This window comes from Ailuropoda melanoleuca, chromosome 12, assembly GCF_002007445.2.
Source record: "Ailuropoda melanoleuca isolate Jingjing chromosome 12, ASM200744v2, whole genome shotgun sequence".
Lineage (NCBI taxonomy): Eukaryota > Metazoa > Chordata > Mammalia > Carnivora > Ursidae > Ailuropoda > Ailuropoda melanoleuca.
The window spans coordinates 77,328,098-77,342,647 of record NC_048229.1 but is presented as its reverse complement, the minus strand read 5'-3'; the positions used below and the strand labels follow the sequence as shown (position 1 = coordinate 77,342,647).

The 14,550-nt window shown below is 54.3% G+C and overlaps 1 protein-coding gene across 1 annotated transcript; it reads left to right on the top strand.

Annotated features, from left to right (window-relative positions):
* Positions 1–1,396: 1,396 nt before the first annotated feature.
* Positions 1,397–14,333, top strand: KCNG4 (potassium voltage-gated channel modifier subfamily G member 4). The gene is made up of 3 exons (XM_034639607.1): positions 1,397–1,419; positions 2,462–3,224; positions 13,392–14,333. Coding segments are annotated over exons 1-3 (1,536 nt in total). The 5' UTR covers positions 1,397–1,417; the 3' UTR covers positions 14,163–14,333.
* Positions 14,334–14,550: the final 217 nt, after the last annotated feature.

Sequence of the window (14,550 nt, the reverse complement as noted above, 5' to 3'; positions counted from 1 at the left end):
TCACGCAGCCATTTGCACGGGAGCAGGGGATCCGGGTGTGTGCGACTTCAGCCTCACCCCTCCTCCTAGTCCAGCTCTCAGCCTCCAGAGCTCCCACCCAGCGCTTGGACGCTGGGCTCCTCTGACTGAGCCTGGCCCTGGGCTGCTGAGAAGCAGGAGAGTTCCTCTGGCAGCCTTTACCTGAGCACCTCCCCATCATCGGCACCCCCCGGAGCCTCCAGGGTGCGGGGACAGGTAGCTGCAGATGTCCCGGCCCCAAGTTGCCCTCTACCCCTTCCAAGTTATGCTCCTCCTTGGAGGGGAGGGAAGGACAGCTCTCCTCGCCTCCCAGGCGCTTGGCAGAGCGGCAGCTGCCGCGGCTCCTCGCGGCAGCCTGGTGATGGAGAGATTATTTCCAAGCCATTCCTCCCCCCCCCCCCCCCGCCCCCGCTTCCCTTGCAGGACCACACCGGCTGTCCCCGTGGGGCTCAGAGCTCAGAGCCCGCTGCTGGAGCAGGACAGCTAGCCGGCTCCCTCCCAGCAGGAACCCCTCGGACTCTCACCTCTCACAGCGGAAGGGTCCTTGTGAAAAGCCCAGCCGGCTGCCCCGGGGCGGTTCCACGGCTGCTGGAGAGAGATGCGGAGTGGCCGTACCTCTGCTTTCAGGGGGAGGCAGGGGAAGAAAGGTTGGAAACTAACTCTGCCAGAAACTGCCGTGTTTGGAATTTTTCTTTTCGACTCCTTCATCCCCACCACGACCCTCTCTTCCCTGGCCATCGAGACATGGGATCCCCTTGCCCGGCAGAGAACCAGCTGGAAAAGGGCTCCCTGAGACAGGAAGGTGAGCTGAACTTGGGGGGAAGAAGTTAGGGTTTGCTGCAAGGCTGGGGGCTTACAGGACACTGTGAACAGCCTTGTCCAAAGTGCTGTTTTGAACAGAATACCTTTCCTGGGCTCTGGATGGAGTTTTGTGTGCCGACTGTTTCGGGGGGCAGTGGATCACAAAGTTGGGTTTGTGCAGGGAATGCAGACAGGGCAGAGGTGTTTTTTTTGGGGGGGGGGGCGGTGTTCTAGAAAGAGCTCCAGGCTGAGAGACAGAGTCCTGGGTTGGATTTGGATTTGCTGTGTGACCTTGGACAAGACACTTCAGTTCTCTGGGTCTGGGGGCTTGCACTCAAAAAATGTGAACACTCGGAAGGGACCCCAGATTTCAGAATAGTCTTCTCTCTGCAGGCTGCTTCTCTTCCTCCGGCCATACGTTGTAAAGGAAGTAATGCATGCGGAGTAACAGGACGCTGCGTGGTGATCAAGTGTGAAATGCACGGGCTGTGATTCAACTTTTCGCTGCCTGCCGGAATCCAACTGGCTCTGAAATCGAGAGGAACTTTTATTTCCATTCAGCTGCCGAGCTCTTCCCTTGATTGGAGTGCATATTGGAATGTAAGGTTATAGATGCTTTGGAAACAGCTCTGGCTAGAATGAATAACGTAGGAAACGGCTGCGGGGTGCAGAGGAGGATGGAGGTTGTGGAGATGGCTTTTTAAATGCATGGGCTAAATCGAAAACTCTTATTCTCAGTCAAGCGTCTCAAATAGGTCTGAAATGGAGAGAGCATTAGAGACCCCTTCGCTTTGCAGATAACAAGACCGAGGCCCAGAGAGGGGGAGTAACTGGCTCAAGGTTACACAGCAAGGGTGGCTGAGGCAAGCACCCAGTGAACATGGAGGAGGGCTGTCATTGACGGCAAAGTCCTCCAAAGGAGGAAGGAAATAAGATCATTGTGGAGCCGCTCCTGAGAGGCAGACGCTGTGCCAAGCACTGTCACTTTCCTTGTTACTTAACCTTTCTGTGCCTCGATTTCCTCATCTGTGAAATGGGGATGCTAATGTTTACCTTGTGGAATTGTCGAGGTGAGCTAATCTAGAGGAAGCGTGTATATTGGTGCCTGGCACCTCAGAAGCATCTAGAAGTGTTCCGAATAAACGCTTCATGTCGATTACCACATGTAACCCTCACCGTGCCCAGTGAGGTGGGTCCTCAAACTACCCCAGCATGTACAGATGAGGCAAAGGGCTCAGAGCGGCTGAGTAATCCACCTGTGCCCGCAGTCCCTAAGGGATCAGAACCTGGCAGTGAACTTGAGAAACTCTTACACGCCTAAGCTCTATTTCACCTTGTAAGATTGGTACCAGTCTTGTCATTGGCATGAATGAAACTGAGATCAGAGAGGTTAAGCCACATGCCCAAGACCACAGAGCCTGGGAGCAGCACAGCTCTGACCAGGGAAGGGATGCCATCATCTCCTGGATAGACCCCAGGCGCATAATGGGTGCTCAGTAAATCTGTGTTGGGTGGAAGATGTGAAAAATGAAGGATACATAACGCAGTTGCAGCCAAGCGAAAGGGAGGCAATGTCGGCGCTGTCTAGGACCCCGCCCGAGACTGATTTCTCCCCGTCTCGCCCTCACCCACCCCCGTGCAGGACATCTCCAGCGATGCCCATGCCCTTCAGAGCCAGGGGCCCGCCTCCCAGCCGCCGCCACCGGGGCTCCTGCAGCCCCCTGAGTCCGCTCCTGCCCGGCCGCCTGCGGCCGCCCTCCGCCAAGGGCCTTTACTACCGCAGGGCCCGCAAGGTGGGCGCCCTGGACGCCTCCCCGGCTGCCGACCTGAAGAAGGAGATCCTGGTCAACGTCGGGGGCCGGCGGTACGTCCTCCCCTGGAGCACGCTGGACGAGTTCCCGCTGAGCCGCCTGAGCCGGCTCAAGTTGTGCCGGAACCACGAGGAGATCGCGCAGCTCTGCGACGATTACGACGAGGACAACCAGGAGTTCTTCTTCGACCGGAGCCCCAGTGCCTTCAGCATGATCGTGAGCTTCCTGGCGGCCGGCAGGCTGGCCCTGCTGCGGGAGACGTGCGTGCTGTCCTTCCGGGAAGAGCTGGCCTACTGGGGCATCGAGGAGGCCCACCTGGAGAAATGCTGCCTGCGCGAGCTGCTCCGGAGGCTGGAGGAGCTGGCCGAGCTGCGCCAGCAGGAGACGCTGCACCTGCGGCAGGAGGCGCGGCGCCCCGCGGGGGACCTCTCGCGCTGGGGGGTCTTCATGCACTGGCTGCGCCAGACGGTGGAAAACCCGCGCTCGGGGCTCCCCGGCAAGGTCTTTGCTTATCTGTCCATCCTCTTCGTGGCCACCACCGCCGTCAGCCTGTGCGTCAGCACCATGCCCGACCTGAGGGCCGAGGAGGACAAGGTGAGTGGCCCCTGACCCCCAGGGGGTGACCCACGAGACTTAGGGCCTGTGGAAACGTCTAAGCACCTTTTGAAACAACAGAAAAAGGGATTGTTATCTAGCCCGGATTGGATGCATTTTTAGATCAGTGCAGTTGTGAAAGATGATTTTTAATTTAATTTTATTTTATTTCATTTATTTTTTTGGAGGAAAAGCCCCATGGAATGCCGAGGGCCACAAAAGTCATGAGGTGGCTCTGCCTCATAGTGGACTCGGTATTAACAAAGCTTCCCCTGGTGTTCACCGGCCAGGCAGGCCCGGCTTGTCTCTCCCAGCTCTGTGACCACAGGCAAATTGCTTCACTCCTCTGAACCTCAGCTTCTTCCTCTGTAAAATGGGTAACATCTCCCCGAGGGCTCACACACTCAGTGCACTCATTATGTGTTTGAGCAGCTACTATGCGCCATGCACTGTCCCTGACCCAAATCCCTGCCTCCTTGAGCCAACGTTCTCATGGGCAACCCAGCTCCACGTTCAGGTGGAGAAAGTGAGGCACGGGGCCTTTAGCTTTCTTAGAGCTACAGAGCAAAGATGCAGATGAGGGCCAAGATTCCTCCAGGTTACTTGGCTCCTGAGCCTCCCAGTCAGTCTCACTGGATGGGGATAACTCAGAGATGAGTTAACTTCTAAGTGACTGCCCCAGGAGGCAATAGCAGAAAGGTTTTCTTGCTCACTCCTGGGAGACCCCCAGGGACCAGGGAGTCTGAGAAATGAGATAAGAGCTTAACATTTCATTGGGAAGTTTATTGCAGAGCTTCGAACTGAGAACTGGATTTGTTTCCTAATTGAAAATGTTGTTCCCATCCTGTTCTACATTCCTCCATGGCTCCCCATCACCTTAATTATGGAACTTACACTATGGCAGATGGAGGGAGCTGATAAATAGAACACATACAAGAGAATGAACGCTGCGTAGGGCCCGTGATCATTGTCAGTCAACAGAAGTTCCTTTCCCTTAAAGATATATCCCAGGGCAACATGGTAGGATCAGAGAACTTTCCAGAAAGAAAGGACTTAGATGGAGAGCCAGCCCCTGCCTCACACAGGGTAGGACCTCAATAAATATTTGTTGAATAAAATCTACTTTGTGCAACCTATAAATGTTTTGTCCTAAAGCAAACCAACCAAAACGTTTCGACTTTCAAAGTTTTTTTTCCCCAAGGGGTAGGACTCTAGCTCCAAACGGAGACATTGTTTTATCCTTTAGCACCAAATCATGTGATTTAAGAGCCTGCTTGTTCACAGAAATATTTACATTTGGGCACTGCAGTAAAAAATTAGGACAAAATAAGTGGCTTCTGTCCCCCACCCCCAGAAGGGTGGCCTTGATCCCACCTGCTGACAAAGGACCCCTAGATTTCCACAAACCTCTTCCTCGGGGATTTCCCGGAAGCCAGGATTTAGACTGCAGAGGCACAAGGTCTTTTCAAAACCTAATGCTTTGAAAATTACCCAAGGTTTGAACCCAGGCTTGGATGACAGGGGACTCAGGAGCTCAAATCAGGGGTCACCGGGAGGCCTGCAGGACCAGCATCCCCAAGTCTGGGCTCGGGAGCCAGGCTGCCCTTTGCTCCTAGGATAAAAGGGGCCGATGGCCACACCCGGGGTGCATCTCTGTGTTTTCACCTTGTGGAAACCACCTCTGTGTGTGCTTGCTGCCTGGAGAGAGGCTGGGAGGTGCTGCCCTCAAAAAAAGTGTGTTTCCCTGTTTAGATGGTAATTTAGAGAATTAGGAGGCTGGGGAGGCAGCCTTTGTTTTTTCAAGACCGTGCCTTACATTTACATAAAAAGACAATGTTCTCTCCAGCACCAAGCCTGTCCGCTATTTCCTGTTTGCCCTCGGGGATGTTCAGCTGGACAGATACTTCTGGGGGCAGGCTCAGCCAGGACACCTGGGGGCCATGTGGTCCTTGGGGCCCAGCAGCAGCTGCTCAGATGAATTAATGCCACGTGGGTGGACAGACATGCGGGGCTGGGACCCACAGACCTCCTCCATCAGACACGGTGCCGCACTAGGTGGCAGAGACAGCTTTCCTTTTGCCTTTTCTTCTACCTTCTTCCGGCAGCTTCCCATGCAGTAAACTTGGCAGTTGGCGAGAAGGGTCTGCACTGGAGGTTGGTAAATTAAAATGGAGAAGGGAGGAGGCAGTGTAGACAAGAAGGACCATGCCAAATGCCTAAGCACCTTCCAGGTACAGCCAGGCTCTTCTGGTTTCCTCGGGAGAGCTCATCCCCAAAGGGAAGAAGGAACCAGTGCTTGTTATGTGCCCTTTGCGAGGGTGGCGTTTGGCCGACGGACTTAATCCTTCCAACAGCTTGGGAAGTGGGTGCTACTACCACCCCCATTTTACAGATGAGGAAACTGAAGCTCAGGCAAGTTTTATCCCTTTCTAAAGCTCACAGTTAGTTATGTGGCAGAGCCAGCATTTGAGCTCACTTACCAGCTGGTTCTAAAACCTGACTCCTTAGGATCACACAGCGCCGGCTTTCAGGGCTGGGCTGCTCTGCCCTCTGGCCTGGACACTCAGCCCGGCAACGCTTGGCGTTTCTGAGGCCGCCGGGGTTTGAGAAGCGCATCCCTGTCCAGCAGGAGGGTCAGAGGACATGTCCTCTGGGTTTGAATCTTGGCCTCACTTCTCATGAACTCAGTGTTCTCGGGAGAGTCACTTAACCTCTAGGAGCCTCAGTGTGGTCATCTGTAAAATGGGGATGCTCCCAGCCCTCTCCCCATGGGGTTATGGTGACGATTAAAAGAGTAATTTGCATAAAGCAGTGGAAACATGCTGATGCGTGAGAAGCGCCTAGTACATGTCAGTCCCACCAGCATTCGCTTGTTAGGTCCTAGTTGACAGGAGATCACAACACTCACCCTTTCCTTCATCCAACAAGCTACCGAGTGTCTACAAACGACATTGTTCTAGGTGCTGGAGACAATCGGACCAATTTCTTACCTTCCTGGAGCTCTTATTCTGACCATCCCTGTTCCGTTTTTCAATTGAGGTAGAATCCATATAACATAAAATTAACCACCGAACAGTGGACCGTTCTGTAGCATTTAGTGCGTTTACAATGTTGTGTGGCCTCCACTCTCAAGTCCCAAAACATTTCCATTACTCCATCCCACTAGCACTCACTCCCCGTCCCTGTCCCCCGACCAAGGGCAACCACCACTTGGCTTCCTGCCTCCGTGGATCTCCCTATTCCAGACACGGCGTGCAAATGTTGCCTTTTGGGACAGACTTCGGTCGCTCAGCGTGGTGTTTGCAGGGCCCGCCCATGCTGTGGCTTGTGCCAATGCCCCGTCCTTATGGCCCAGTGATAGTCCATCGTCTCCACACGCCCCAGTTTATTTACGCCATCATCTAGGGGTGAGTGCTGCCGTTTCTGTGCTTCCCTCTGCCTGTGTCCTCTGTCATGAATGTCACCCCTGCCATTCATCTCCAGCACCCTTTCGACGTGGGCCCCGCCCCAATTGGGCAGCTCTACTGGTCAGGGCACTTCCCTCCCTCCGGGGGAGGCCGAAGCTCATGGCTGCTTCGACTGAACACCTGCTCCATCTCTCTCGAGGCCCCCCTTCCTGTCTGCTGCTCCCCAGATCCTCAGCAGCTCAGGTGGGCGTGCACCACGGCAAGGAGCCGCAATCTCTAGCTCCCTGGTGCCGAGTTCAAATCCCAGCACCGCCGCTCGTCCGCCCGTGGACGAGCCACGCTCTTGCTCCGTGCCTCTGTCTCCTCACCCACTCGGAAGCTGGTGCTGAGGACGGACCGGCCCTATCTACACCGTGCGCCCGCCAGCACGAAGCCATCCCTGGCCGTGTTTGTACACCCTTTGGGACTCAGCTCACGCCCCTGCAACCCCTCCACCGGCTTGTGTGCTTTGCTCATCAGGCTCTCCCAGCTCCGTGGAATCCGAACGGCAGTGGCCAGGTCAGTGGCCGGGTCAGCAGCCAGCCGCTCAGATGTCTTCTCTGTTTCATTCTTCATTCAGTCGTGCACTCAGCAGACCCTTCCCGAGCACCGCCTCTGCGCCGGAGCCCCAGCGGTGGCAAGGACAGCCATAAACCACCCTCCACCCGCCAGCACAGCCTCCGCTCCTTTCTCCTCCACTTTAGATTCTAGTCCTGCCCGGGAGGCGGCTGGGGGCGTCGGGGACCTTGCTGTGGGAGATGCACACTGATTACAGCTGCGCAAAGCGCTTTCCCTCCTGTCTGCCTGGGGTTTCAGCATCTGGCTAAGGGCCCGGGGAAGGAAGGCACAGGCAGATTTTTTAAAGACCAGTTGGAACTTGTGGGACCCCTCCTGGAACAATGCCGTCCTTGTGTGGGTGCAGCATGTCACCCTGTGGGGTACAGTTCGCACCTCCCTACCTTTCATGAAAAACCTCACACAAGAGACAGCCTCTCCCCCCCGGCCCCTTTCTTGGATCATGAATCAGCTCCATAAAGAGCTGCCTCGCTCTCAGTAGCTTCCCTGTGTTCGGTGACATTTGGTGATTGCTTCAGGGAATTCTTCTTAACCTGGCTTTTTGGTTTTGTGGTTCCCCCCCCCAGCTTAGTCTGCCTATATCTGGGCCAGCAAGGAGTAGTCCCCGTTTCCTGGACAGGACTCACTTTTCCTGACTCACGGTAGTTCACCTGGCCTTCCTGCTTTGTCACGCTTCCCTGTCTCCGTGCCCAACCCTCCAGCTCACACTTCCAGAGCCTCTGTGTCCCAGGGCTGGGGAGCAGGGTGGCTAGGAGGGGGAGGACAGAGAGGGGCAGGAAGGGGCATAACGGAGGGGAGAGAGGGCAGAGAGAACTGGCTCCCAGGGAAAGGAGAAGCCGGGAAGAGGAATGAGTCAGCAGGGCCAGGAAACAGCCCTGGACCAGAGGCCAGGGCCAGGGCATGAATTCTCAGGCAGAAAGGAGAAGGCCCAAGCTGCTGAGTGGTTGGGGACCAGCACTGAGCTACCAGGAGGTGGGAAGTGGCTGATTCAGGCCTTATTTCCAAAGTCCTAGGGTGTGAGGAAAACTCCAAGGTCAAGACCTTGGCCCCAAGTCCTTCCCAGATGGTATTTCTGGAACTGGCCCTTCTTGCACCTGCAGCATCCTCGGGGCAGCCTGTCCAAATGGGCCCCCAGGGCCAGTGGCCTTGCCCTCGGAAAGCCCTGCCCATCCTCTGACCCCAGAGCCCTTCAGAGCCACCTGCTCCCAAGCTTTGGGAAAGGGATTGGGGCAAAGTTGTGGGACCCCTCAGGGCCTCACCCAGCCGACCCAACCAGCTCAGACTTGGGCCCTGGCTTCTTTTTTATTAAGGCATAATTCACATTCTAATATGCACCCTTTCAAAGTGCTCACATCAGGGGTTTTTAGTGTACGTGTGTGCGACCATCACTTCTGTCCCAGAGCATTTTCAGCCTCCTGCAAAGAAACCCTGCACCCACATCCAGGCACTCCCCATTCTCCCCAATCCTCCCAGCCCCAACAACCATCCATGTACTTCTGTCCCCATGGGTTGCCGTCTCTGGACATTTCCTATAAATGGAATCATGCAGCACCTGGCCTTCGGTGTCTGCCAGAGGTTGTCAAGGTTCATCCACGCTGTAGCGTGTGTCAGTCTTTCCTTTTTAGGACTGAATAATACTCTGTCGTGTGGATAGAGCACATTTTGGTTATTCATTCATCAGCTGATGGGCATTTATGTTGATTCGTTTCTGGCTACTGTCAATAATGCAGCTGTGGACATTCATGGACAAGTGTTCGGGTAGATGGACATTTTCAGTTCCTCCTGGTCTATACCCAAATGTAGAATTGCTGGGTCATATACCAAATGTGTGTTTAATTTCAAAAAATATATTTTTTTAAGATTTAGTTATTTGGGGGGGCGGGCAGAGGGAGAGGGAGAGAGAGTCATAAGCAGACTCCGTGCTGAGATCATGACCTGAGCTGAAACCAAGAGTCAGGCACGTAACCGACTGTGCCACCCACATGCCCCACGTGTGGTCAATTCTTTTTTTTTTTTAATTTTATTTATTTATTTGACAGAGAAAGAGACAGCCAGTGAGAGAGGGAATACAAGCAGGGGGAGTGGGAGAGGAAGAAGCAGGCTCCCAGCAGAGGAGCCTGATGTGGGGCTTGATCCCAGAACGCCGGGATCATGCCCTGAGCCGAAGGCAGATGCTTAATGACTGCGCCACCCAGGCACCCCACGTGTGTCCAATTCTTGAGGAACCACCAGCCTGTTTTCTGCAGCAGCTGCACCATTTATGTCCCCACCCGAATGCTGGTGGTTCTAACTTCTCCACAGGCTCGCCCACACTTAGGACCTTCTGTCTTTGTACTCCCGGCCTTCCTAGTGAGTGCGGATGGCATTTGATTGTGGTTTTGATTTCCGACCCTGATTTGTTTTTGAACTTTTCATGGTAGAAAATGCCAGGCGTTTACAAAGTAAATGGAATAGCGTTGAACTGCCGAGGACCCATGACTCAGTTTCCACAATGAATGACCCTTGTTCTTTCTCGTTCCCCTCCCTCCCCACCCTGATCGCTTATTATTACTGTCTTCATTTCAGTTTTGGTTTACAGTTTTTTAGGGAAAATGTACGTACACTGAAATGCACAAATCTTAGCTGGACGACTGAACAACGTCGGACACCTGGGTCACCCACACTTCAGTTCAGTGTAGGGAATTCCCATTTCCCCCGGGAAGCTCTCTCATGTTCCTTCACAGCCAATCCCTACCCACCCAGAGGTGACTGCTATTCAGTGATTTTGTCCACCATCGTGAGTGTCACGTCGATGGAAACACAGTGTGCATCTCCTTCTGCGTCAGGCTGTCGTGGTCCCACATGCTGTGTGCGCCCCCCACAGTGGGCCGTTGCTCACCCCCTGGTCTTCACAGGTCTGACTTGCGTCCTTCCCTGCGTGACGGAGTCAGAGCAGACTCTTCCCGACGGGGACAAGTCCCACCAGGAGGGTGATACCCGTCCCGGTTTGCACAGGACCAAGGGGCACTGGCGACCTGGGACTTTCTGTCCTCAAAGCAGGAAAGTTGTGGGCAAACCAGAACTAGTTGTTCACCCTACCGACAAAATACCACCAGAAGCTTCCTCAGAGAGAGAAAAAGTAAGTTTTTAAAGTCCCTCCTATTTTTCTTCAACCGTGGCTGGCCTGGGAATTCTTTCCTCAGCTCAGGCCCCATCAATCCCCGCTGTGAACCCGGCGTTTCTCAGAGGACCAGAGCTGGGCGGGTGGTTGCAGGGCTTGAGCAGAGGAGCGGTGCAGGGCGGTGATGCGGCAGAGGGCTTGCTACAAGGCAGGGAGGTGGCCAGCAAGCCAGGCCGGAGGGAGGTGCGTGCCTCGAATAGCCAAACGCCTGCACCAGAGGCAGAGGGAGGACGCGCAGAGCCTGCCGGACGTCTCAGGAGTCACTTTCTTGAGCTATTGGGTCACTGGTCTGGGAAGGTTATTCCCAGGCTCCCAGAAGTCCTGAAGCCAAGGGCAAAACTCCCAGAATGTCAGTGATAAGAGTGGCCTTGTAGAGACAATCTGGCCCAGAGTCTGAAAAACTTCCAGGTGCCTCTGAGTCAACTGGAGGGCTTGCCAACATGCAGATTCCTGGGCCTCGCCCATTCTGTGATGAGAGCCCAAGAATCCACATTTGTAACAAGCACTCCGGGGGATCCTGATGCAGGGTGTGCTGAATCAGCTTTGAGAAATACTGCTTCTGTTCCCACCTCTTCACTGGAAACTGAAGCACAGAGAGGAGCAGTGACTACTGCAAGGTCACACAGCAAGTCTACAGCAGGACTGGGGAATCAGGGTCCAAAACTCCTGAGCTCTCCAGGATTCTGAAGCAAACCCCAGGTGGTCGTGGCAAAGACCTCTCATGTGTTGAAGATGTTCCTCCCCTTCCTGTACAACCCAGCAAGAGGAGAAGGGTATTGTCCTTACACTGACCGGGCAGGCCGTGCCTGTAACCAGAGAATCATCTCACACAGAGAGCTACAGTGTATTGTGCACCTGTAAGCAGCTGTCTGCTTACTTCTATATGCCTCGTTTCCATTCACCACCCCTCTCCCAGGGTAGAGAACCACAGATCCGGGGGTACGATCCTAGGGTTAGTCTTCAGAGTAAGTGGAAGTGTGGGATTTGAACCCAAGTCTCAGACATAGACAGGCACATTGAGATGGGAACAGAACACCTGTTTCTCTTCTTCCGGCAGCCAGATAGAAAGAGCATTTCATTTCAATTCAGTATTCCTCTGAGCCCAAGCACTGGAAATAATTTCTTTTTCCACTTCAGAGGTTTTTAATCCAAAGAAAACTGCAGTTGTCAACATCTTGTTTTTCACTCAGGCAACTGGCTTTGGTCATTCCTTCACTCATCCATTATATATATATATATATACATATATATATATATACATATATATATATATATATATATGTAACATTTGGAGTCAGGTTCTCAACCCTGGCTTTGCATTAGAATCATCTATGGGACTTCTGGAAAATTCTACCGCTCAGATCAACCTCAATCAACTACATTAGAATCTGAGGTCCTGGCCCAGGCATCAGGGGTTTTTCAAAGCCCCCATGTGATTCTAAAGTGCAGGCAAAGCTGAGACCCACTGCACTAGACCAGAGCTTCTCGAACTTTGAAGTGCACACGAATCACTAGGGGGTCTTTTTAAGAAGCAAATTCTGATTCCTCAGGGATGTGGCGGGGCCCAAGATTCTGCGTTTCTTGAAAGTTCTCAGGGGAGGCTGACGCTTTTGGTTCAAGGACCATACCTGGAGCAGCACGGTGGCTAGTGGAATTTGCTCTTAGGAGCCAGGCAGGGGGCATGAACCATGCCAACAGCAAATCCGCAGCAGCCCCCACGTAGCTGCAATCTCTGGAGGGAAACAGAGCCTGCATGAAAAATTGCAGTCACGTATCACAGGGCTGCACCAGGGACACGGGAGCCGTCTCTGCCGCACGAGCCAAGCTCCCAGAAATGACACTTGCTTCTCTATGACTTTACCCCCAAAGCCTGGGAGCCTGGCACGGGTGAGCCCTCCGTGCATTTTTGTTGGACGAATGAATGAGGGATGGCAGGCAAGGAAGTTACAAAATAGCATACAGTGGTAAGAGAACACCTGTGCTGCATGTGAGCTCGGGCAAAGTCATCTCACTGCTCGGAACCATGTCCTGGACACAAAATGGGGTCACACTGCCTGCTCACAACACCAGTGTGTGGCGTAAGCGACAGCACTAGAACAGGGCACGGTACACAAAAGGGGCTGATATCAGTGAAGGTGAAGTTTGGCTGCTGTAACAAAAAGGCCCCAAGAGAGAATGGCTTTCAACAAAATAGACGTTGGGGCTCCTGGGTGGCTCAGCCAGTCAAGCACCCACTCTCGACTTCAGCTCAGGTCAGGACCTCAGGGCTGTGAGTTGGAGCCCTGGCTCTGTGCGGGACGTGGAGTCTGCTTGAGATTCTCTCTCCTTCTCCCTCTTCCCCCCCCAAAACAAACAAACAAAAAAAGAAAACAAAATAGATGTTGAATTCTCTTGCAAAGAGGGATCAAAGTGAGTGAGCAGCTCACTGAGACCCAGGATTGTTTCCGCCTTCCCGCTCCATCCTCCCCTGGGGCGCTGATCCAATCTGTAGGTTCTAAGCTGGGTTGCAGGGCCATGTGTGCTGTCCCAGCTGACAGTTGAGGAAGAGTGTGTAGGAAGTCATGCCAACATCCTAAGTCCTGGAACAGGAGATAGCACGCCGTTTCTGTTCACGTTTTGTGGGTACGTTCTTAGTTTTTTGGCCACACCTCGCTGCCAGGGAGGCCGTAAGGGTGGTCCCTGATCTAACTGGTGGGCAGTGTGCCCAGCCACAAATTGAGAACTATCTAAAAAGGGGATCTGGGTGGACAAATGAGGGTCTAAAGCGCACGGAACTCAATCGTGACAGAGTATAGATAATACACAAATACAGAGAACAGCGATAGCATATACAGAATGTGTACAGAATATACATTGATACATATGGGTATTGACATTGATGTCAAGAGCACTGCGGATCCATGGAGTCGCTTCTCGGCATGGCTACTCCCCCTTACCCGGCGCGGCTGCCCACCACCCTCATTCTGCATTTTGTCACCTCCCCAGGGTGAGTGCTCTCAGAAGTGCTACTACATTTTCCTCGTGGAGACCGTCTGCGTGGCCTGGTTTTCCCTGGAGTTCTGTCTGCGGTTTGTCCAGGCCCAGGACAAGTGCCAGTTCTTCCAAGGGCCCCTGAACATCATCGACATCCTGGCCATCTCCCCGTACTACGTGTCGCTGGCGGTGTCGGGTGAGCCCCGGGAGGACGGCGAGAGGCCCGCAGGCAGCTCGTACCTGGAGAAGGTGGGGCTGGCGCTGCGCGTGCTGCGGGCGCTGCGGATTCTCTATGTGATGCGCCTGGCCCGCCACTCGCTGGGGCTGCAGACCCTGGGCCTCACCGTGCGCCGCTGCACGCGCGAGTTCGGCCTGCTCCTCCTCTTCCTCTGCGTGGCCGTCACCCTCTTCTCCCCTCTGGTCTACGTGGCGGAGAACGAGTCGGGCCGCGTCCTGGAGTTCACCAGCATCCCGGCCTCCTATTGGTGGGCCGTCATCTCCATGACGACGGTGGGCTACGGAGACATGGTCCCGCGCAGCGTGCCGGGCCAGATGGTGGCCCTGAGCAGCATCCTGAGTGGGATCCTCATCATGGCTTTCCCAGCTACGTCCATCTTCCACACCTTCTCGCACTCCTACCTGGAGCTCAAGAAGGCGCAGGAGCAGCTCCAGGCACGCCTCCGCCACCTGCAAACGGCCGCCTCGACCAGTGAACACGAACTTCTGAGTGACGTGGACGACCTGATCCCAGAAGGACCCGCCCTGCCCACTAAATACATTTAACTCAAAACCCTTCATGAAAAGGGCTGGACTGCAACCCATCATCCTCGGCTGACCCGGCTGGAGAACACCAGGGTGTAGACCATCTGGTGGGATGTTTTTGGAGCCCCAGGAGCACTCCCAAACCTAGGTGGGCTCAAGGCCACTGGTGTTTGCTTGTTGTGATTCCTGACCCCACCGGCCACCACGATTCCGGCTGACCTTATCGATGCTCCTTGCCGTTTCCTCTCTCTGTGCCTATCACCGAGCACATCCCCTCTTTCTGTTAGATCAGCCATCCTCCACTCTTCTTCCTCCCCTGTGGTCTTCCACACCCCAGGCTGGGTTCCAGATGCCCACAGAACCGAGCCTAGAGAACTCTATTCCTCCCTAGAGACTCTCTTTCCAGGGC

Excerpts from the sequence above, each read along its gene's own strand:
- KCNG4 (XM_034639607.1), top strand. Across the intron at positions 3,225-13,391 it reads TGAGGGCCGAGGAGGACAAG|GGTGAGTGCTCTCAGAAGTG; the intron begins GTGAGTGGCCCC and ends TCACCTCCCCAG.